The following is a 24,111-nucleotide window of genomic DNA, read 5'->3' on the forward strand; positions in this document are numbered from 1 at the left end:
TTCTACAGCATTCTGGATGAATCTGTGGGAGAAGATGATGCATAGAATTGCCTCAGTTTTGAGTAATGTGAATAAACACTGTTGGGTATGCTAGCCCTTGAGGGGGAAGGACGTTGTTGCCCAGGGACCTTCTGTCTGGACTGCCTCTTCAGAACCCAAGAACTCTCAAGGCCCAGCTAGCAAAATACTTCACAACTCACAACTAACGGACTCGTTTTATAGAGACCTGCCCTTATGACCGCCCCCCTGCCCCGCCAAGTCCAGGAGGCAAAGTTGCAAAACTGCAAGATGCAATGGCCTTTCTTCTGCCTTACTCTAACTCCCCCCTCCTTCCTGGCTGCCTCCAATTCAGAGCTACAGCACAGACTGGGGTGCTGTGCCTGTTTCCCTATATCTTGTTGCCCATCCCAAGCTTCAGAAACACGACCCTGGCTGGTCTACCGAGGCCCCAGGTTAGATCTTTTCCAGAGTGGGCACGGGAAGTCCCCGTGTAGGGATCACCACATTGATAAAGACCACAGGAGCCCATAGTCTAAAAACATAATTTAATGCATCACAGAGGCTCTGACCTGGGAAGGAGTGCGGCTGGGTGTGTGGCGAGGTGAATTTTCTGTTGCCTGGAATTCTGCTAAGGATGGGGCTTGGGGGCTGATGGTCATCGAAATCTGCACAAGTATTCCGGGTCACACAAAGGGAGGCCTCCGGGAGCAGTGCTCGCTGTGGCCTGGCTTTCCCTGGTGTGGCCCGGAGCACTCGGCCTAGGAACCCTGGGAGGAAGAGGAGCTCAGGGAGACCTCAGGCCTCCAGGGGGACGCCTGTCCAGTCCGATCTGGTTTGCAATGTCTGCGCTGCCCCACCCCCAACCCAGCGAGAGGGCTTGGGTTCCCACTCTGCCTTAGGTGCCCTTTCTCCCTGCCTGGGTTGGGCACGAGGACCAGGGGCACAGCCCGCTGCAGCGTGGCAGAGTCACAAACACACTGAGGCTTAAGGGTGCAGGACGAAGAGGACAGCAGGGATGTATCTTTTCCGACGGAGATGCCAGGAAGTGTCATGAAGCAGAGAGTGGCTCCCGCCTAAGGGCCTCACGCGCCCCGCCAGAGGAACAGGGGAGGCCTGAAGCCTGCCCCACCTCGTGCCTTCTGCGCCCCTAATCCGGGTACAGAAGGAAGCCCGAGAACGTGCTGTACTTGTTGTTGTTGCCCCCGTGCGCCTTCCCGCCGTCCAGCTTCACGTACACTTCGTCGCCTGAATCCAGGTGCAGCACCACGCTGTTGCTGGCGTAGTCATAGTTCTGGTCCGCATCCTGGGCGATGGCACTGGCTCGGACCTGGGGACAAGGCGGGGAGGGGGTGGGGTGGAGAGGTGAGCCCGAAAACCTCTTCCTAAGGCCCTGCTGGGCTCCCCTAGAGCACCCTCTGGTCATCCCGGTCACTATGATCTTCGAGTCAACACCCAGCTGCATACTCTCTCCAATTTAGCCAGTTCCCTTCCCGGCAGCCAGCCAGTCCCTAGTCCGGGAGGAAGGGAGCGGGGAGAAGTAGCGTGGACACGGATGCATTGTGCAAGGGTGGGAAGCAAAGGCCAAGATGGAAAGAGGCTGGAGGGCAAGGGGCGACCCCGCCAGCAAGCGCGGAGTCAGAGAAAACTATGGTTGCCAAGGCGCCTATGTGGATGCGACACCCGGGCGCTGGGCGCTGTGTGGGTCCGGGGCGTGTGAGCGCGGTACCCAACCTCAGGTGGGAAGCAGGCGCGCGCCTTCCCGGGGCTTGCTAACGGGACCGGGAGGGGGGCGGGAGGGCACTGCCTGTCCCTGAGGGTCCAGGGACCCGCAAGGGTCTGAATGGGTCTGCAGGGCTCCCCCTCCGGCAAGGTAAGGGAACGAGGGGACGTCACTGACCTGCCCGTTCTTGCAGAGGTCCGCCCACATGCTGGTGCCGTCCCCGCCGCGCATGAGGATGTGGTAGGTGAAGAAGTAAATGCCGCGCACTTGGCAGCTGAACTTGCCCGTGGCGGGGTCGTAGTGATTGCCGAGGTTGGTGACCACGTCGTCGAACTTGAGCACCTCGTACCCTTCGTGGGGGCTCTTGAGTCCCACGTAGAAGGCGATCTTTGGGCCGCTGAAGGCTGCGCTCAGCGCGCTGGTCACTTCGCCCTCCGAGTCGCCGCCACCCCCGGCTCCGCCGCCCACCACTCCCACGCCGCCGGCCGCACTGGTGGTCAACTGCAGCCCGGGCAGCCCCGGTCGTCCCGTATCTCCCTTTTCTCCCGGGGGACCCCTAGGCCCAGGAGGACCCGGCTCTCCGGGGGGACCCCTTGGACCGGGCTTGCCGGGTCGTCCCGGGTCTCCCTTGGGTCCCTGGATGAAGGGAGGTGGAGGGTTGGCGCTGAGGTCCTGCATGACTTCCAGCGCAGCGGTGCTGGGTCCGGGCGGCGGAGCCTTGGCGCCCGCGGGTCCCCCTCCGGGCACGGCGCTGTACGGGTCGCAGATCATGCGGCAGGTGCCCATCATCTCGTAGTGCGCCGCGCCGGGGGGCGCCGCCTGCAGCAGCAGGGGCACGGCTATGAGCAGCCCGAGAGCCATGGCCAGGAGCACGCCGACGGCCGCCAGGCAGGCGCGCCGCCGCCTCTGCCACAGCCGGGAGGCGACCGCCACCAGCTCCTCCTTACCGCCCGGGGAGGCAATGGTGGGGCGACGCGGGTGGCCCCGCTCCCCGCGTTCGGACGCCAACTCCGCGGGTCCCGGACGCACCTCCGACGTGGCGACCCCTGTCCCGGCCACTCAACTACTTCAATGGGATGCTTCCAGGCCCGGACTCCCGTGGCCACCGCGCTGGAGATATTCGGGAGAGCCCGGGAGCCAGGCACGCATGGCGGGGCACCGGACGAGCCCGGTACCCCCGCGGGTCCCCGCGGTGACGGCCGGACAGAGTGCTGGGTCCCCGGTGTGGCCTGCGGTGTCCAGCGGTGGCTCGGCGACACTGCCTCCTGGCCCGCGGAGCTCGGATGGGCGACGCGCCCCGGCTGGGCGGCGCGCTCCGCTCGGCTCTCCCGCGGCGCTGTGGCTCCGGCGCGGAGGGGGGAAGCCAGCTACCCTGACGTAAGGAGCCCGGGGCTGAGCGGCGGAGGCGGTGAGGCAGCGCGCGCTGCCATCACTCGGGAGACGGCGTCCCTGGTCCTCCTCCTATCCCGCGGTGGCAGCGGCGTCCTCCGGGAGAGGCCGGTACCTGCTGGCGGCGCCCGGGAGCCACAAGTGGGCGCAGCGGGCTCTGTCCCCAACTGGAGCGCCACAGACACACCCACCCGTGGCCTCACGCGCCTCCCACCAACTGGCACGCACGGACACCCACGCGCGCACTCGCCGGGTACGCACAAGCACCCACACGCACGGCCACGAAGGCACTCAGGACCGCGAAGGCCAGCAAGGTCCCTCAAAGGGTCACATCCTCCAATCCCCTGGCCAAACAGGCCTGCAGGAAAGGACCGTCTAAAAGTCTCTGGAGTTACAAGAATTCAATCGATCTGCGCCTGTGAAGACTCCAAACTGTGATAGCCAACTCTCGTCCTCGGCCAACTCTTGGAAGGACTCTGAAATGCTTAAAAACCTCCAGTCAAGAACCCATTAGCTTGTAGAGCTTGTCCTCTTTGACACCGAGCTCAAGTTGGAAACACAAAGGGCTTCAAGCCCCACTTAGGCACCTGGTGTACTCAGGGGCACCAAAACGCCCACCTCCAGATAGGGTTAGGTGCGTGGTTCACTCCCTCGAAAATCCAGCCACCTCCCCGCCCCCGCCCCGCTGTGGGCCGTCCCTAGCCCAAAATTTAAATCTGATTAGAGCAGAATTGTCTAGCATCCGCCTGTGCAAGTAACTCATAAAGGAAATTAGAAGTTCCAGGGCTGGGCATGCTGGAGGTCCTGGGTTTCAACCCAGCACTGAAAAGGGGGGGGGTGAGGATAAGTGACCCCCACACACACATACACTTGTTTTCTAGGTTTGCAGCTCTGCCACAACTGTGAACTCACAGGAGGGTCGTTTCTTTGAAGAGAATATTCATTTATCAGGCACTGACATTAGCTGATCCACTTTGTAAAATATTTTATTTTTATTTATTTGAGAGAGAAACAGGGAGAGGGAGAGACAGAGGGAGAGAGGGAGAGAAAGGAGAAGAGGGGGAGAGAATGGGCACGCCAGGGCCTCCAGCCACTGCAAACAAATTCCAGACACATGCGCCACTTTGTGCATCTGGCTTATGTGGGTCCTGGAGAATTGAACCTGACTCCTTTGGCTTTGCAGGCAAGTGTCTTAACTGCTAAACCACCTCTCCAGACCCAGTTGATCCATTTTCGGTCACTTGGGTTGCCAGAGCCTCTTCTGTCACTGAAGAGACCTCAGCCCTCCGCCAAGGAGGAATGACAGTCTGGCCAGGATTCACCTTTGCTCAGGAGCGAGTCGAAGCCCCTGGTGATTACTATGCACTCTTTCCTGTAGTCCCTGACAAGGCCCTGCGGATTCCTGATTACTGTTGCACTATACAGATAGGAAAACAAAGGCTTTGGAAGTGCAAGAAGAAGCTTGCCTAGTGTCGAAACAGAACTGGAATCTTCCTCCACCAGCCTAGGGGCTTTTTCATAAGTGAATCCAAATGGTTACAGGGCACAATCTTCACTGGTTTTCTCCCCCCTACCCTTATGCTTCAAGATGATCCCTGAAAAAGTGATACTGGGAACCAACACTTTGGGGTCCCAACCCTAGCCCTGCAATCCCTGTGTGGCCTTGAGTAAATTTCTTTACCTCTCTGTGCCTCAGTCTCCTTGGGAATGCCAAAAGTACTACCTCAGCCTCCTGAGGGGATTCAATGAGTTAACTCACATAAAGATCTTAGAACAGCTATTTGGTATGCTTCCTGTTATGATGAACTCTTGGAGCTTTCAGCTTCCACTGGTGTCTGGTCCCTTAGATGAGATGCATGGGTTAAGCAGGGTGGTTTAGATGCCTTGATGTTAACAGAAAAGAAACTCAAGACATCAGTCACATGACTTAACTTGCTCCAAAGAAGAGGAGGAAGCCCGCCCCTCCCCTCCCACATCCTGGAAGCCTGGAAAAATGGTGGAGCCCCAGGTTTCACCTGCACAGACCAAGGGCAAAACAGCCTTTCCTGGAACCAGTTTAGCAGGAACCCCCTTTGAGTGGCAGGGAGTACTGGTCTCCAGGCCAGTGTCCACTAGGTGGCAGGCCAGAGGAGCCGGAAGGGTTGGCAAGCTCTGCTCAAAAGCTGACCTTCTTCCAAGGCCTATAACCAGACAGTGTGCCACACCCCGGCTCAACCCCTGCCACACCACCAGTGTCTGACACCCTCCATCTCCCCTGAGCTTTCTGCTCCCCCTTGTGTGGTCCTCTTCCTAGGTGACCGACTACTCATGAATATTAATGGCGGGCTTCCTGAGCTTGTTGCCTTCCCCTTTTTTTTACATTGCAAAGGCCAGTCAGTACTCAAGTCTAGACTTAGGGGATGTAGCTCAGTTGGTAGAATGCTTGCCCAGCATTCAGGACACCCTAGTCGTCTAAAGATCTGTCGTCCCGCCTGTGAAGTTTGGTGGCCAGCTTAACATTTGATCCTGTACTGTGTGATCTGGGGCTCTGGTGGGGCTCATCAACAGCAAGCCCCCCGCCCCCACTCCTCACGAGCCTTGCTCTTCCTTGAGGCTACTTCTCACAAGACCCCACTCCCACTGAGCTCCTACCCACCCCCAATTGCCCTTCAGGTTCCAGCCAAGTGTCACCTCCTTGTCTGCAGTCTTCCTTGGCCTGTCCCCAGCAACCCTGACCACTGCTGCCCATGTACCCCTGCAAGTACGCAGAACCATCTATCATGCCGTCAGCCGTTAGTCTCGTTGTTGTTCCCTCCCTAGGTGTGAGTGACAGCAGGGCAGAAATCGCACCATTCACCCAACCACCCATTCGTGCACTGCGTCGTAATTTGTTTGAGATTTCATTAGCTATTGGCCTATTTTGTGGCAAGCACAGTGCCAGATACTGAGTGTACACTGGTGAGCTACAGCGTCGTGAACACTCCCACTCCACCCATCACTACACTCCCTAATCTCTTCCTTCCTGTCTCACTTGGGGTTGTCCCTAAACAACTGCCCATAAACATGGCCCTGTGTTGACATGCTATCTCTAAACTGTACCTATTCCCCCAGCTAGCTTTCTGAAGACATCATGTTGGACAACTCCTGCCTCCATCCTCAAGGACAGAGCAGCATAAATTGAGGTCAGGGGAGTGGTACAGGCAAGATCATAAGAGCCCTGGTGTCTGTAGGTTTGGATCAATGCCCCCAAAGGTCCACGTGTTAGGCGCTGGTCCTCAGGACCTAGGGCCATTGAGAGGTGGTAGAATATCCAGTGGGCTACCTTCTTGGTGCTGAGGCAAAGCACCTGACCAGAAGCAGCTTATGGTCAGAAAGGATTTATTCCAGGTATACAGGTTCAAGGCGAAGCTTCATCCTGGTGGAGAAAGGCATCCAGCTCACATCACACGTCCCCAGCCGAGCACTGCGAGCATGAGCTGGCCCTGAGCACACTCAGGGTCTACCCCGGTGACACACCTCCGCCAGCCAGCAGGCCTCCACCTGCTGGGCACAGAGCTGGAAGCTTAAGCCAACACCTCAGGCTATGATTTCCCTTCAAACCACAGCACCTCTGAAGACATTGAAGAGACTAAGTTTCTTCTTCTCTCCCCCACCCCTCCTTTGATCTAAGCCATGAGGTTATAGCCCCTCTACAGGCTCAACAGCAAGAGCCAACCCACATTGGACAGAAACTTCCAAGACTATGCCAAAATAACCCTTTTTGCCTCATAAGCTGGCTTATCTCAGGTATTTGTCACAGAGAGAATATGACTCAGAGTCTGTTTTAGAAGATAGGAATTTTATCTTGAGTGCACTTGAGAACCCAAAAGCAGGGTTGGGGAGATAGCTTAGTTGGTAAAGAGCCTGCCTTGCAAGCATGAGAATCTGAGTTCAATTCCAGATCCCCTAACTACTAAGTGTGCTGGTGTGCTCCCGTAACCCCAGGGCTGGGCAGGTGGAGGCAGGCATAGAGTTCACTGGCCAGCCAGTCTAGGCTCATTGGTGAGCTCCAGGTGGATGAGAGACCCTGTCTCAAAGGAGGTGGATGGTGATCCTGAGGATGACACCTAAGGCTGTTCTCTGACCTCCACATGGGCAAATGTGCATGTGCATGCACACACACACACACACACACACACACACACACACACACACACCCTGCTCAAAACAGTGAAGACAGTGTGAGTAGGGGAGTGATATGATGCCACCTACGTTTTGCAAGATTGCCCTGGCTGCTGTGTGGTGAATGGGGGCTGGAGGAACAAAAACGGGCAAAGCAGTTTCAATGAAACGTTTGCTCCAAGCAGTCATGGGGGCTTGATGTGGGGTAGTAAGAGAAAAGCGGGTACGTTCCCACTGTTTTGAACATGGAATCCAGGGGTCTTGATAATTAGATTCCAGATGGTAGTTAAGGGAGGAGGCAGAAGAGGGAAAATAAGGTTACCTCTTAAGTTCTGGCATGAGCAACTGGCTAGAAGGACTCATTTGGGGAAGGACCATCTGTTGTAGGAGACAGGAGCTGCAACTTTGAGATCTACAGTTGGACCCAGGTTAACTGTGGGATGCAGAGAGACATCGGAATGAAGACATCACCCCAGCAGTGACGGGCAGGAATGGAGGTTCACAGAATAGCACTTGGGAAATGCAGAAGATGTTTGTCCCCTTGGGAATGGCGAGTATAGGGGGAGATGGAAGCAGCAAAACAGGAAAGGAGGGGAGGAAGAGGAAGTTCTAGGTCAGGATAAGCAGCTGCCCACCTCCAGCCAGCCATCTATAAAACAGAGTAGAGAAAACCTCTGCAATAAAGCCTGGCAAGATAAAGCCATGGGAAGAAAGATGAGAGAAAGGAAGGAAGAAGGAAGAGAAGGAAGGAGGGAAGAAATGAAAGAAGGAAGGAAAGAAGGAAGAAAAGCAGAGAAGAAGAAATGAAGGAAGGAAGGAGGGAAAGAAGGAAGAAAGAATGGGAAAAATTAAGAGCAGGAGAGGAGGAAAAAAGAAAGCAATGAAGGAAGAAAGAAGGAAATTGAGAAATAGAAAGGGAATGGAAAGGAAGGAAGAAAAAAGAATGAGGAATGAAAAGCAGGGGGAGGGAAGGGAAGGGAAGGGAAAGAAAAGGAAGTATAAAAGGAAGGAAGGAAGGGAGAGAGAGGGAGGAAAGGAGAAAAGGAGTGAAGCAAGGATGAAAAGAAGGAAAAAGAAGGGGGTGGAGAAATGGCTTAGCGGGTTAAGGCACTTGCCTATGAAGCCTAAGGACTCAGGTTCAATTCCCCAGTATGCATGTGAGCCAGATGCTCATGGAGACACCTGCATCTGGAGTCTGTTTGCAGTGGTTAGAGGCCCTAGCACACCCATTCTCATTCTCTCTCTCTCTCTCATAAGTAAAAATAAAATAAAATATTTTTTAATAAGAAAAAAAAGGAAGGAAGGGAAGGGAGTGAAAGAGAAGGAAAGAAGGAGGCAATGAAGGAAGAAAGAAGGAAGGAAGAAAAGAAAGGACAGATGGAGAAAAGGAAGGAAAAAGGAAGAGAAGAAAGGAAGTGACAGAGGGAAGGAGGAAAGGGAAAGGAAAAAGGAGGGAGAGAAGGAAGGTGGAATAAGAAAGGAAGAAGGAAAGGAAAGAGAAAGAAATGGGAGGAAAGGGAAGGAAGAGATAGAGGTAAGGAGGGCGGGATAAAGGGGGACAAAGAGAAAGAAGGAGGGAGGGGAGGGAGAAGAATGGCTTTTAGAGGAGGGAGGTTCAAGAGGGAAGACAGGACTGGTTGGGAAAATGCCAGGTGAAAGTCAGAGTAGAAGAGGGTTCCACTGCGTACGGGAAGAGTCACCAGGGAGTGTGGCAGAGGCCCCGCTCAGTGTCAGCCTACCTGACGCAGAGTCCTAGCAAGACCCGTCAGCGGAGAGGGAGGAGAAGCAGTTGGAATGGGGAGACTGGCCAGGGTGTTCCAGAAGCTTGGTTGACAAAGGGACAGAGAAATGGAGGGGAAGGCAAAGGGTACTGGGATATCAAGGAGACGAGGTGAGAGATAGGAGAACCTTGAGTGTGGAGGGCTTGTTTTGATTTGGTTTGGTTTGGGATATGTTTTATTATTTTTGTTTTAAGTCAAGTTCTTGCTATGTAGCCCAGGCTGGTCTTAAATTTGAGACCCTCCTGCCACAGCCTCCAGAGGGCTGAGATCTTTAGGCATATGTCATCTCCCCCAAGAGAGAGCTGGGATAAGCAATTGACTCAATGAATTCAGTAATAGAATTTACTGTGTTCAACAATATTTATGAGAGTTAATATTTATTTTTTAAATAATTTTATTTGATTGTGAAGAACAAGAGAAAGAGAGATGCATGTGCATACATGGCTTTATGTGGGTACAGGGGAATTAAACCCAGACCAGTAGTCTTTGTAAGCAAGTGTCTTTAACCACTGAGCTATCTCCCCAGCCCAAGCCCAAGAGGTAATATTTATTGACCAAAGACTAGGAGGCCAACACAATGCTGAAAAGGTTTTTGTTTTAGATACTTGAATTCTTTTTTTTAATTTATTTATTTTAACATTTTCATGCATGTGTACAACACATTTGTTCATCTTTAGCCCCTGTCTTGTCCCTTTAACACTCCCTCTGAATTTCTTCCTCTTCCAAACTAGCCCCTTCCTAGCTTCACGTCTGTCTCTTTCTTTCTTTCTTCTTTCTTTCTTTCTTCTTTTTTGAGGTAGGGTCTCTCTGTAGCCCAGGATGGCCTGGAATTGTGTGCATGATATGAGGATGGGCGTATACTTTAATCCTTTTAGTGCTTATGTTACTGACGTAAACACCCCTGGTTTACCAAGGAGACAATGGAAATAAATCCCTATTTTTGCTAATGTTGCTGGGATTTGGAATGTTCACAGCAGTTACTCCAGATCATGCAGGGATGCCCCTTCAGCATGGAGCTGAAGCCAACTGGTTGTTCCTGTTGAAGCCTTCCAGGAAGCTACTTGAATCTCCCAAACAAACGGTTCACCTCCTGAGGGCAGGAGTTCCCTCTGAGGACACAGAAAGTGTGCAACAAATACTTCATATTTATTGATTATTTCCTATGGTTTTAAAATTTCACACATATGATCTCATGCCATAGTTGGCTCAAAAAGTAGAAATATTAAAAAGAAAGTTACCTTTGGGGTGGGGCAGTGGATCAAAGGCAAAGTGCCTGTTGCACACGCATGAGGACCTGAGGGGAGACCCATGTGAAATGATAGACACGGTTGTGTATGCCTCTAATTCCAGAGTTGAGGAGGCAGAAACAGAGAATCTGTGATGCTCCCTGGCTAGCTGGTTTAGCTGGTTTGGTGAGCTTTGCGTTTAGAGACCCTGCCTCAAAGAATAAAGTGAGGAGTGACTAAGGAAGATCTCCAACGTTGACCCCTGGCTTCCACATGCATGCACACATAACTGTGTGCACACCTGTATACACACACACACACACACACACACACACACGCACACAAATATCAACATACATTCACAGCACACCACATAGACACATCAAAAAATGATGAGGGGGGGGGGGTGCTGCTGGAGAAATGGCTTAGCAGTTAAGGCATTTTCCTGCAAAGCCTAAAGACCCAGGTTCAAATCCCAAGTACCCACATAAGCCAGATGGTGGCACATGCACTTGGAGTTCATTTACAGTGGCTAGAGGCCCTGGTATGCTCACCTAACCCTCTCTGTAACAAATAAATAAGAAATTATTTGGGGGCTGGAGAATGGCTTAGTGGTTAAGCGCTTGCCTGTGAAGCCTAAGGATCCCGGTTCGAGGCTCAGTTCCCCAGGTCCCACGTTAGCCAGATGCACAAGGGGGCGCACGCGTCTGGAGTTCGTTTGCAGAGGCTGGAAGCCCTGGCACGCCCATTCTCTCTCTCTACCTCTATCTGTCTTTCTCTCTGTGTCTGTCGCTCTCAAATAAATAAAAAATGGACAAAAAATATTTTTTTAAAAAAAGAAATTATTTGGGGTCTGGGGAGATGGATCAGTGGTTAAAGCACTTGCCTGCAAAGCCTAATGACCAGGGTTCAATTCCCCAGCACCCATGTAAAGCTAGATGTATAGAGTGGTTTATGTACCTGAAGTTCGTTTGCAGTGGCTAGAGGCCCTGGTATGCCCATTCCCTCTCTCTTTTTCTCTCTTTCTCTCTCTCTCTCCCTGCCCTTTCTCTGCGTGAAAATAAATAAAAATATTAAAAATAAAGCATTTCAGAGCTTGGGAAATGGTTTAGCAGTTAAGGCATTTGCCTATGAAGGCTAAGGACCCCAGTTCGGTTCCCCAAGACCCACGCAAGCCAGATGCACAAGGGAGTGCATGTGTCTGGAGTTTGTTTGCAGTGGCTGGAAGCCCTGACACACCCATTCTCTCTTTCTCTCTGTCTCTCTCTCTCAAATAAATAAATAAATAACATATTACATTCTGTATAAACTTTTGGAAATTGTATATTAATGTGAAAACTTTAAAGAAAAACATTTCAAGGGCTGGAGAGATGGCTTAGCGGTTAAGCGCTTGCCTATGAAGTCTAAGGACCCCGGTTCAAGGCTCAATTCCCCAGAACCCATGTTAGCCAGAAGCACAAGGGGGCGCACACATCTGGAGTTTATTTGCAGGGGCTGGAAGCCCTGGCGTGCCCATTCTCTCTCCCTCTCTCCCTCTCCCTCTCTCCCTCTCCCTCTCTTTCTCTCTCTCTCTCTCTCTCTCTCTCTCTCTCTCTCTCTCTCTCTTGTTCTGCCTCTTTCTCTCTCTGTCTGTCACTCTCAAAGAAATAAAGAAAATAATTTAAAAAAATTTAAAAAGACACTCTTAAACCACCACCCACCTTTAAAAAAAAATAATAATAATGCTGGGGCCTCACATACCATAGGCAAGTGCCCTACAACTGGGCTGCATCCCCTGGCCCTAAGAAGATACCTTTTATGGAGGAAGATTAAGAAAGAAAGGCAAAAAAGAAACATAAATGTTATTGATTTGGCCTCTGCAGTACCCAGAGTGGCTAACCTTGCCTGCCCTGCCTCTCTTCGTGTCTCTTTGTTATTTCCTTGCTTCTCTTTTTATTCCTTTCATGTGTTCATTCAACTTCAAATGAGAATTGTACTGAGCACATACCATATTCATAATCCGTGCCGAGCTGGGCTGGGCGGGGGGGGGGAGGGGGGGGGTGTTGCTCGGCAGCTGATAGACGACTTGGAGGAGCAAGCCTAATAGCTATAAAGCACCAGGCAGGCATGTTAGGCCTGTCCTTGGAAGGTGGAGACAGGGACTACTGACAGCAGGAGGCTTCCAGCAATGAGCCACAGCACTTAAGGAGCCCTGTCACAAAACAGAGAAAGCAGAGCCTCAAAAGGCACGTGAGATTTGAACCCGGAGAGGTCTAGCTGGACGATGGAGGGGACCTATTCAAGCCGTGTCTGGGGACCAGAGAGCTGGTCTACTGGGGACAGGTGTACACAGGGAAGCAGGCGTGTGGTGGGCAGAGGGCTGACGCAAGGCATAGGGTGTAACAGGCCAGAGGAGGGGGACGGGGTGGGTAAGACACAGGGAGCATGAAGAGCGGAGGGAGTGTAGGGATCAGCGTGTGAGGGACAGAGGGTGTCGCCGGACTAAGAGTGAGTGGGCACAGGGCCAAGTGAGTGTGCAGGGCTGGGTTGGATGGCACTCCCCGTGTGTAACTCTCCTGTCAAGCTCAGCTCTACCCACGCAGGTACTTATCACTTCATTTAGCTTCTTTCTTTCCTCTGTCAGTCGCCTGAGGAGAATTCGCAAGCACAACAGAAGCTGAGCCCCGTGCTCCCTGGTCTCCCCAGCCTCGCTCCTGCGAGCTCCGCGTGGCGGCACTGGGCACTGGGGTGCTGTGAGGCATGGCAACCACAGCCTGTCCAGGCATTTCCGGTAGGAACTAGCGCCCCACAGTGGGTAGCTGGGAGCGAACAAGCCCATGGGGCCACAGTGACCCAAGGGTCCATTTCCAGCTCCAGCTCCAGCCCCCGAGGTGCTGAGAATGAGGGCGGCCAGGATGCTCCAGTCTCAGCACCCGAAGGTCTCACACAGCCCTACCCAATGGCCAATGAGCAGATGCCAGCGGGTCCCATTAGCCCAAGCACACTAACACATTTGCGTCAAGAGGGTCAGGCAGTCCCAGAAAGTCCTCATCGGGCCTCTGAGAGGCTGCTCCTGCGGCCCTAATTACTTCTCCTAATGGAGATTCAGAGTGGGGCGTCAGCTGCTATCCTTGGGTCTGCTCACTGCAAGGCCCAAATCCCCTCCAATGCTCCCAACTTCAAATCTCTGAAGCTGAGGACAGTTATGCTGGTCCTGCGAGCAGAGTCAGCCTCTTTCCCACCTCCACCAGCCAGAAAAACCAGCGATTTGAACCTCGCTGCCAACAGCCTCCTCGCCTCCTCCTTTGCCTTCTTGTTACTATCTCTCCACACAGGTCTTGCCTCCCCCATACTGTCCATGTCCCGGGGCTGGGTGACACATGTGGACAGAGGCAGTACTCAGTTGACCCTTGCAAAGTCTCATCTCCTCTAAAGGGCTTCCTTCTCTGTGACACTGTGCTTTTTCAGGGAAAGCCTCTCATTGCATATTTTCATCCCCACAGGGCTGGCTTTGGGACAAGATGTTCAACATGCAGCTGTGGGATGAAGCAAAATGAGACAGAAGGGCTGGAGAGATTGCTCAGTGGTTAACGCACTTGCAAAGACTAAGGACCCAGGTTCAATTCCCTAATACCCACATGAACAAGATGCACAAGGTGGTGCATGTGTCTGGAGTTTATTTGCAGTGGCTAGAGGCTCTGGTGCACCCATTCTATCTCTCTCCTCTCTCTCCCTCTCTCTCCCTTTCTCTGCTTGCAAATGAATAAATAAAAATATTAAAAAATATTTTTACAAAACTATAAAGTAGGGGCTGGGGAGAATGTGCAGCAGTTAAAAGTACTTGCTTGCAAAACCTGACAGCCCAGGTTCGATTTCCTTATATCTCAGTGGTTAAAAGTGGTTGCTGCTGGATGTGGTGGCACATGCCTTTAATCCCAGCACTTGGGAGGCAGAGGTAGGAGGATTGCCATAAGTTCAAGGCCACCGAGACTCCATAGTGAATTCCAGGTCAGCCCGGGCTAGAATGAGACCCTACCTCGAAAAAACAAACAAAAAAGTGGTTGTTTACAAAACATGATGGCCTGAGTTCAATTTCACAGCACCCACATAAAGCCACAAAATTGGTACATGTATCTGTCGTTAATACAGTGTCAAGAGACCCTGGTGTGTCCGCTATCCCTCATAGACATAAGTGTGCATGCATGCAAATCAATAATTTTTAAAAGACATAAGTGATTGAGGAAGATACCTGACATCAACATCTGGCCTCCATGTACATGCGCCCACAGATGAACATACATGCACACACTCCACCCAGCCCAGAGCTGCTGGTGTTTTCCCCTGGCCAGCAGAACAGCCTGCCAACAGCCCCAGAAGTCCCAGGGGTGGTTATTAGTTTGATTGTTCTTGGCTATTTTGTTAATCAAGTTTCTAGATTTTGACCAAACACCTATGGACTGAGGAGGCAGGCTTCTGACATATAGCTCATGGGAAACCATATGGACTTCCCCTAGAGGGAGTCTTAGCCTTGCGTTCATGCAGACATAGAGCCTGGCCATGGACTTGGCTCATCTTCCCACTGCACCCACGTGAACTGGAGAAGCTACTGTGTGCTGGACATCAAAGAAATACCCTGGCCCTGAGGATTCTGACAAGGCAGGGAGTCGAGTAATATGATGTCACGGTATTGTTGATCCCCAGTCATTTCTGTCCTAAAGGGCACAGAAGTACCACTAACCACACCTAGTCTGTACCCATTGCCCCCGCATCCATTTGGTAGGAGAGAGGATGGGTCAGTGGCTTTATCCATAACTGTGCCAGGACGCCATGTGATCTGGGTGCTTCTTTTGTGTATACATGCAAGTTCATGTTGGGGAGATGGGGGTACATGCAGAGGCCAAAGGCCAACCCTTATTGTCTTCCTCAGGCACTATCCACCTTTTCTGAAACAGAGTCTCTCGTGGTCTGGAGGTCACCAAATAATCTTAGACCTCCAAACCAGTCAGCCCTAGACCTCCCAGTTCTGGAATTACAAGTGTGAGTCACAACATTCTATTGTTTTTAAAGGTGGGTTCTGGGCATCAAACTCAGGTCTTCATGCTTTCAAGGCAAGCACTTTACACAACTGAGCTATCTCTTCAGGCCTCTTCTGCTGCTTGAGCAGTTTAAGCCCAGCCCTTCCTTCCTCAAGATGTACTTGCTGCCCGGCATCTGCCTGTGGTGTCATATCAGTGGCCGGCCGACTTCCTTTGTCTGGAAGGAATCAGGTTTCATAGATCTAAGCATTAACTCACATCGCCTGGCTTGGAGGTGAGGCCACAGCTTTGTGGAAAGATAAGATACTCCATATATGACTCTCTGGATCCCAGCACATCCTTGCCCAGCAGCTTGGCTCAAGGGTAGATGCAGAGATCCAAGAGAACTCTGTTCTTATTCTTGACTTCCTGTCTCCTTCCTCTTGGCTCTTGCTCTGTGCACTGCGCTAAGAGAAACACTTTGACAAACAACATCAGAAGGGCTTTCTCCAAACAGATCACAGTTCATGCTTTCTCAGTATGTAAAGAATCTGGGAAGAGTATGTGACCCTGGAAGGTCCATTTAGAGCGGGCCATGGCTCTGTTAGCTGGTCATGCAGAGGACTTACTTTCAGGGTTATGGCAATCAGAAAGGTTTCCCTGCCTTACTCACCAGTCACAGCTCTGACTTCTTTAGGGACACGACAGCAGTTCTAATAAGATATTCCATCCTTGGGTTGGAGAGTTGGCTTAGCAGTTAGGGCACATGTCTGTGAAGCCTAAGGACCCAGGTTCAATTCTCCAGGTCCCACATAAGCCAGATTCAAATGGTGGTACATGCGTCTGGAGTTCGTTTGCAGTACCTAGAGGCCCTGGTGCACTCATTCTCTCTCTCTCTCTCTCTCTTGATCTCTCTCTTTCTTCCTCTAATAAATAAATAAAAATAGATGAAAAAAGAAAAGACTTCCCATCCTTGCAAAAGGGACTGGGGAGATGACTCAATGGAGAATGTACTTGCTGTGTTAGCATGAATACCCAAGTTCATATACCCAGCACCCAGTCAGACACTGTAGTGAAACTCTCGGTAATCCTAGCGTACCTGTGATGATACGGGAGGCAAAGACAAGAAAATCTCCCAACATGTGTATGCTAGCTTCCTGGCAAATAAGTGGTGACCAACAAGAGACCCTGCCTCAGACAAGGTGCAACATGTGGACAGATACACAACGTTGCCCTCTTGCCTCCCCAGGTGTGTCTGCACTCACACACATCACATGCATGCATACACACACAAAGTACTTTTACATAAAATTGATCTTGAGCTGGGGGTGATGGCACACACCTTTAATCCCAGTACTCGGGAGGCAGAGGTAGGAGAATCACTATGAGTTCAAGACCAATCGGGGACCACAGGGTGAGTTCCAGGTCAGCTTGGGCTAGAGGGAGACATACCTCAAAAAAAAATGATTTTGGGCTGGATAGATGACTTAGCAGTGAAGGCTCTTGCCTGCGAAGCCTAAGGACCCATGTTCCACTCTCTGGATTCCACGTTAGCCAGACACAGAAAGGTGAGACAAGCGCAAGGTTGCACATGCCCACTAGGTGGTGCAAGTGTCTGGAGTTCAATTTCAGTGGAAGAAGCCCTGGCATGCCAATTCTCTCTCTCTCCCTCTGTCTCTCTCTCTCTCTCTCTCTCTCTCTCCCTCTCTCAAATAAAAGAAAATGATTTTGAGAACTCACAGTTCATGCTCCTTCCACCATGCCTTCCCCTTCATGCTGGCGTACATCCTTCCAAACTGTGAGCTCCAACAAACTCTTCCATCCTTAAATTGCCTTTTATCATGCGTTTTGTCACAGCAATGAGAAAATTAAGACAAAGGACAAGGTCCAATTCAAGCTGTCATGTAGGAGAACAATTTATTAGGACTGGGCTGGTTGTTTGGCGGGTGGGGAAGGCTATACAGAGTACAGAGGGTCTCCGTAACTGGCATGTTTGAGCCCCGTACCCTGGACAATTGGAGGTGGGCAGGGTGATGGACTTGCTCCTTCCAGACCCCCCCACCCGGAGACTCTGCCTCCTCATCCTCCAAGGCTACCAGCCCGAGGGCACAGCTACTCTTGTGCTCAGCTGGCTGAGCACAGCCACTGTGTGGACACAGATACAGGAAGGGGCCACAGGAAACAGGCATAGCCATGGCCTCTGTCCCTGAGCGATGTAGCAGAGCCAGGCTTCCAAGTGGCAGCAGGGACGTGTGGAAAATACAAATAGGTCTGACTTGGGACCCAGAACCAGGGCAAGGATGTATAAGAGATGGAAGCAGGGATCTTTCAGTTGGGTGTGTGCTCCCGTGGAGATGTCAAGAGCATTAAATGTGATCTGGAGGAGAAGTTTCATGATGAGGATAGGAAGGCAACAGGAAGCTGGCTAGTCACATTGTAGTACAGGAAGCAGAGAAAAACCAGGAAATGGAGCTGGGTTCTAAACCGCAGAGTCCACTCCCAGAGACCCATTTCCTCCAGCAAGGTGCCAATTTCTCAGGTTCCACACCCTTCCCAGACAGCACAACTTTATTGGGTACCAAAACTTTTCAATGTTTGTTTCACACATGAAGCTATGTGTGTGGGGGGAGGGGGTACAATTTACATTCAAACACCACACCCTGTATCCATCAAAGCTCTGAGATTGCAGGCAGGCAGTTTTGCTTGCCTGGCATTTACATGGATGCTAGAGATCCAAACTCAGATCCTCATGCTTGTACGGCAAACACTTTGCTGACTGAGCCATCTCCCCAGCCCCGGACTTCTGTGTTTTGGAACATGAATGCATAGTTCTGAAGCCATATTTTGTAGATGATAATGTCCTGCAGCAATATCAAAAGGTTGGACACACCTACCCAGACGACACAATGCAGCATGATTATTTACACAGCATTTATATTGTGTGTTCTGAGTCCTCTAGAGACCATTGAAAGTAGACAGGAATGGAATACAGAGTCCTCAAAAGAAGAAACACAGATGGCAAATAAACATCTAAAAACATGTTCTACAGCTTTGGCCTCTTGGAGCTGATATTCCTTGGCCTGAGAGATGCCTTGCAGTGCTGTAAGTACAGCTTCATGGACTATTCTGGTCAGAGTTGAAAGTCCTGAATGCCGTAAGAACTGTGGACTATGAGGTTTGACTTGTGAGGGTGAGAAAGAGCTTTGTTTGGACTGGGATAGCAGTTTGTGTGAGAAGCTTGGTATTATGCCTGTGTCCTGAAAAGTTGTGCATGGTTGCTTTGCATAGAAACAGACTGATGTGAGCAGAGGGATATGGCACAGAAAAAAAAAAAATGAAATCTTTGGGTGAACTGCTCTCCATTCAGTTGCAATTGAGAGATTACAACCTTTGAGATTGGGACAGCTGACCTGCACTGGGGCAACAGGAAGCATGTAGACTCTTTGGAAGGGGCCTGAGTGTTCAAGGAGTGTCCTATTCTTCAAAGTCTGCTTTATTCCCCCCTGGATTAACCAATTGGCACCCTACCTGGTATTGTGGAGTATAAGGAATGCAGGAAAGAAAGCCAAGCGTGGTGGCGCATGCCTTTAATTCCAGCACTAGGGAGGCAGATATAGGAGGATCGCCGTGAGTTCGAGACCACCCTGAGACTACATAGTGAATTCCAGGTCAGCCTGGGCTACAGTGAAACCCTACGTCAAAAAAAAAAAAAAAAGAAAGAAAAAAAGAAATTCAAGAAGAGAGGGTCATAGAGTTTGCAATACAGTCTTGTGTTTTGGAAATGGCCATGGGCAGTGTGAAGCAGGTTTGCTGGATGCCTGCATGGAGACCCCATGGGGCCATGAGGATGAACTATGGGTTGCAGCGGAGACCCAATGGAGATCCCAGGACCATGAGATGGCTGCCAAGAAAAGCTGTCAACCCCAACAAAGTTTTCCAGGACTGTGAGTAGCTAGCTGGAGGGGTGGAATTGGAATTCCAAAGACTTGTTACTGGTTAGAATTACTAGACTTGGAGATTTGTCACTGGCTACAGTTGTTGGACTTGGAGTTACAGAGTTTGATGTTTGCTGTTTAAATCTTGTATTAGTTGAATGTTTCTTTGCTATCCAATGCTATCTTTTGTAGTATGTTTATTCTGTGCCATTATGTGTTTTTTGAGGTTGTTTTTGGCATGATGGCTCAGTTAAAAGACCTTGGATTATGGTTTTGGTGTATGAACATCATTGGAATTGATAAAAACTATGGGGACTTTTAAAGTTGAATGAATGTATTTCATTTTATATCATGTATGGTTATCAGTTTATGCGGGCCAGGGACGGAATGTGGTGGTTTAATTCAAGTGTCCCCCATACACTTAGGTGTTCTGAATGCTAGGTTCCCAGCTGAGGGAGATTTGGGAATTGGCGCCTCCTGGAGGTGGTGTATTGTTGGGTGCGGGCTTATAGGTGTTATAGCCAGCTCCTCCTTGCTAGTGTTTTGCATACTCTACTGCTGCTATGGTCCACCTTATGTTGGCCAAGGGGTGATGTCCACCCTCTGCTCATGTTGTCATTTTCCCTGCCATCGTGGAACTTCCCCTCGAGTCTATACACCAAAATAAATCCTTTTTTTCTCAAAAGCTGCTCTTGGTCAGATGATTTCTGCCAGCAGTGAGAATGTGACCGCAACAGCCATCATGGCAATGCAAATTAAGCGCTTGCCTGTGAAGCCTAAGGACCCATGTTAGCCAGATGCACAAGGGGTTGCATGCATCTGGAGATCGTTTGCAGTGGCTGGAGGCCCTGCTGTGCCCATTATCTCTATCTGCCCTTTCTCTCTCTGTCAGTCTCTCTCAAGTAAATAAATATAAATAAACAAAAAAATGTTTTTAAGAAAACAAATGACAATAAATGCTGGTGAGGATGTGGAAAAAGTGGAACCCTTCTACACTGTTGGTGGGAATATAAACTGGCACAGCCATTGAGGAGATATGTGTGAAGGTTCCTGAGAGAGTTAAAAATAGATTTACCACATGACCCAGCTATACCACTCCTTGGCCCATAGACCAAGGACTCCATTCACTATCTTAGAGATACTTGCTCATCCATGTTTATTGCTGCTCTATTCACAATAGTTAAAAAATGGAACCAGCCTATGTATCCTTCAACTGATGAATGGATGGTTAAGAGGTGATATAGTTATACAATGAAATTCTATTCAGTGGTAAAGAAAAAATGAAATTTGAAAGAAATGGATACATCTGGAAAGCATTAAACTAAGTGAGATAACTCAGGCCCAAAAAGTCAAATACCACATGTTCTCTCTCCTGTGTAGATCCTAGCTACAAATGTTTATATTTGCATGTGAGTTGGAGTAAAAGCCAAGTAATACAGGCCAGAAAGCTAGAAAGGAGCTATAAGGGAGGTCTTAAGGGGAGGTTATTACATCTATGTAAGTAGAGGAACAGATTACTACGGGTGAAATGGTCTAAGCAGGGTTGGGGGGAGGAATTGAGTAAAGGAAGGGTGGGAAGAGGGTTGATCATTTTTAAGATATTATGAATAAGCCATATGGAAACCTACTTCTTCGGATAATTATATAACCAGGAGCCACAGATTGTTACTAGAAAAGTTTCAGTGCCCGGGGTGGGATACCTTCCCATGAGCTGTTGGCAAGGGAGGTCCTTGATGACCAAAAACATTACAGGCCATTGCCAAGGCTCTTTTGCCCACCAGAACTAGATGGTAAGATCCTATCACTGACTACGCCACGTGCATAGGCTGCAGGGTCACCGAGAAGTCAAGCTGGAGCTGAGCTAAAACCTCCTCCCTGTTGACTACTTGTAAGAAAGCTGGAAAAAGCTATGCTGCATGCAGCTTTATGAAAGAGAAAAGTCATCAATTATGGTAAGCAACAGTGGACCTTGCAAGTCTTAAGAGTGGCCAGCCAGGCCAAATGTGCCAACTTGGTCAATAGTGGCATGTCTGTTATGGGGATAATAGCTGCTCTCTAATGGAGTGGAGGCCCACTCCACAGGAGGAAATACATGTCTGATACTAAACACCTAGTCAAAAGCCTATGGCTGGGGAGGTCATGAGCCCTAGGAGGATAACACTTGCTGTTGGGTGACTAAATGTATATATTATGCCCACCAAACTGCCCTGTGAACACTTTTTTTAAGGTTTACACCCATATTTTGATGCTGCTCTCCCTTTCAGTTAGAGAAGCTTCTCTTTTCCAATGGCTGCCTGGAGGGCGGGCAGGCAGAGTGAGGCAGATGAGGCTCCCTCAAGAAGTTCACATCATATGCAGCATTCACCCAGAGAGCCAACAATCTTTCTGAGAGAGGATTTGGATGGAGATCTGCGAGTGTGGACTAGGACCACAACTGTCATTCATTTGTTTATTTGGTGATGGTTGTTGTTGTTGTTGTTGTTGTGTGTGTGTGTGTGTGTGTGTATTTTCATGTGTGCAGAGAACAGAGTTCAATGTCTGATGTCTTCTTTAGTCATTCTCCAACTTAATTTTTGTATTTTTTAAAATATTTTTTAGAGAGAGAGAAAGAATTGGCATGCCAGGGCTTCAGCCACTGCAATCGAATTCCAAACACTTGCGCCCCCTAGTGGGCATGTGCGACCTTGCTCTTGCCTCACCTTTTGTGTGTCTGCCTTATGTGGGATCTGTAGCGAGATCAAACATGGGTCCTTGGGCTTCGCAAGCAAGCACCTTAACCACTAGGCCATCTCTCCAGACTGAACCTCAGTTTTTTTTTTTTGTTATGTTTTTTGGTTTTGCTAGGTAGGGTCTCACTCTGGTCAGGCTGACCTGGAATTAACTCTGTAGTCTCAGGGTGGCCTCGAACTCATGGCGATCCTCCTACCTCTGCCTCCCGAGTGCTGGGATTAAAGGCATGCTCCACCACGCCCGGCTCCGCACCTCAGTTTTTGAGACAAAGCTTCACTAACCCTGGAGCTTACCTGATTCAACTAAATTAGCTGGATCCTCCTGTCTCTACCTGGCAGCCTCTGGATTAGAGGCATGCTGCAGCATTTTATGTGGGTTCTGTGGATCTGAACTCAGGTCCTCATGCTTGTATAGCAAGCACCTTGCTGACAGAGCCATCTTCCCAGCCCCTCCCCCAGTTTTTGATCATTTGTTTGCTAGACAGGGAATGAATCCAATGTCTCCTAGGATGCTAGCTGAGTGTCCCACCACTGAGCCACACCTCAGCCACTGAATCTGGATTCTAATTGCCAAATGGACCCACCTCTATTACATGGCTGGGCAACTTCAGGAAAAAATGGGTTTCATTCATTCACTCATTCATTCATTAAGACTGACATACCGAAACAGAGTCTAGCCCAAGCTGGTCTCAAATTACAATAGCAGAGGATGACCTCGAATTTCTGATCCTCCTGTCTCCACCTCCCGAGTAATGATAAAAGGTGTGTGCCACCATGCCCGGTTTGGGACATGTGTTTTTGTTCTTCCTGATGAGAAATCTGCATGACCTCTGACAGACTTCATTTCTGTCTCAGCTCATCTCCAAGTGCTAAGTCTGATCCTTCTGCAAAATTCTGCAGATGCAAATAGGGCCTCCGCTAGTCCTCTTGCTGTCTCAGGACAACACCTCCTGACTTCTGGTTGCTTTGGCTAGTCCAGTACTCCTGCACACTGAGGCACATGACACTTCTTGCTTGGGATTCAAACTGGAAAGAGCCCCGAGGCGCTTCCTGTGCAGACCGCCCCCTAGTGGTCGCCTACAGCTCTCTCCTAGCAATCCTTTTTCACCCAGGTTGCTGGGTTAAACCTGGCCACCAGCTTAGAGAAGGGGCTTCCTTGGTTGGCAAAGGCCAAGAAGGTTACCAAATAAGGTCACCATCTGATGTGAGTTTTATAAACAAAGGACTGGGAATGTAGCTCAGTGGTAGAGTGCTTGCCTAGCATGCTTAAGGTCCTGGGTTTGACCCACACACACACACTGCCATCCCCCATCTCCAGCACAATTTAAAGTTATATAAATCAGGAATAAAGGAAGGTACTTTTGGGTTCCAGAAACCACATGAAAAGGATTGCTCACTGAGGAGAGGGACAGTAAATCCTGCGGTCTGGTAAAATATAAGAAGACACAGGGATTCCCCGTGTGTGTCCTGTGGTAGTCAGGAGCAAACCTTTGTGGGATGCACCATCGGATGGGGCCTCATTAGTAGGCAAACTGGAGCGCTTCCAAAGGATCCCTGCCAGGCCCCGGGTTATATGACTCATAAAGAGGCCTTCAGGCAAAAAGAAATGCAGTTCACCTTCACAGCCAGGCTTTGGAGAGATGGGCAGGGACCTGGCACCCACACCAAACACAGACCCATGCCCTCCATCAGGGAGGTCTGCCCTAGTGCTTCAATACCAGTAAGAGGTGCTAAATCCCAAGTCTGATGCGTACAAAATGATAACAGGCTGGAAGGAGCGGAGCACTTGGGACATGACGAACATATGCAGCCCCTGAGGACAGCCACATCACCTGAGTTTTCTTTTTCCTTTCCTTTCTCCTTTTTTTTTTTTTTGCATGTGTGCTATATGTGTGAGTGCATGTGTGTGTGCAAGTGGCATGGAGGCCAGAGGACAATCTGGGGTGTCATCCTCAGGGATGCTATCCACTTCTTTCACAGACAAGGTCTCTCATTGGCAAGAGCTCACCAGTTAGGTTAGATTGACAGACCAGCAAGGTCCCCGGAATCCACCTATCCCTGCCTCCTCAGGACTGGGATTACAGGCACGTGACTCCAAATCAGCACTTTATAGGGGTACTGGGGGACAGACACAGGTCCGCATGCTTGCAAGGCAAGCACTAGACGCACTAAGCTGTCTCCTCAACATCTCAGACTT

General features: G+C 50.2%; 1 protein-coding gene across 1 annotated transcript; it reads right to left on the bottom strand.

The window, feature by feature from the left end:
- Positions 1-439: 439 nt before the first annotated feature.
- C1ql2 (complement C1q like 2) lies at positions 440-2,581 on the bottom strand. The gene is made up of 2 exons (XM_004659734.3): positions 1,898-2,581; positions 440-1,327 (listed from the first exon to the last, which is right to left on the bottom strand). Exons 1-2 carry the CDS (start codon positions 2,579-2,581, stop codon positions 1,148-1,150), a joined length of 864 nt encoding a protein of 287 aa, XP_004659791.1. The 3' UTR covers positions 440-1,147.
- Positions 2,582-24,111: the final 21,530 nt, after the last annotated feature.

This window comes from Jaculus jaculus, chromosome 5, assembly GCF_020740685.1.
Source record: "Jaculus jaculus isolate mJacJac1 chromosome 5, mJacJac1.mat.Y.cur, whole genome shotgun sequence".
NCBI classification, from domain to species: domain Eukaryota; kingdom Metazoa; phylum Chordata; class Mammalia; order Rodentia; family Dipodidae; genus Jaculus; species Jaculus jaculus.

Coding starts and splice junctions, on each gene's coding strand:
- C1ql2 (XM_004659734.3), bottom strand. CDS start 2,581: ATGGCTCTCGGGCTGCTCATAGCCGTGCCCCTGCTGCTGCAGGCGGCG. Junction 1,328..1,897: donor ACCTCTGCAAGAACGGGCAG/GTCAGTGACGTC, acceptor CCTTGTCCCCAG/GTCCGAGCCAGTGCCATCGC.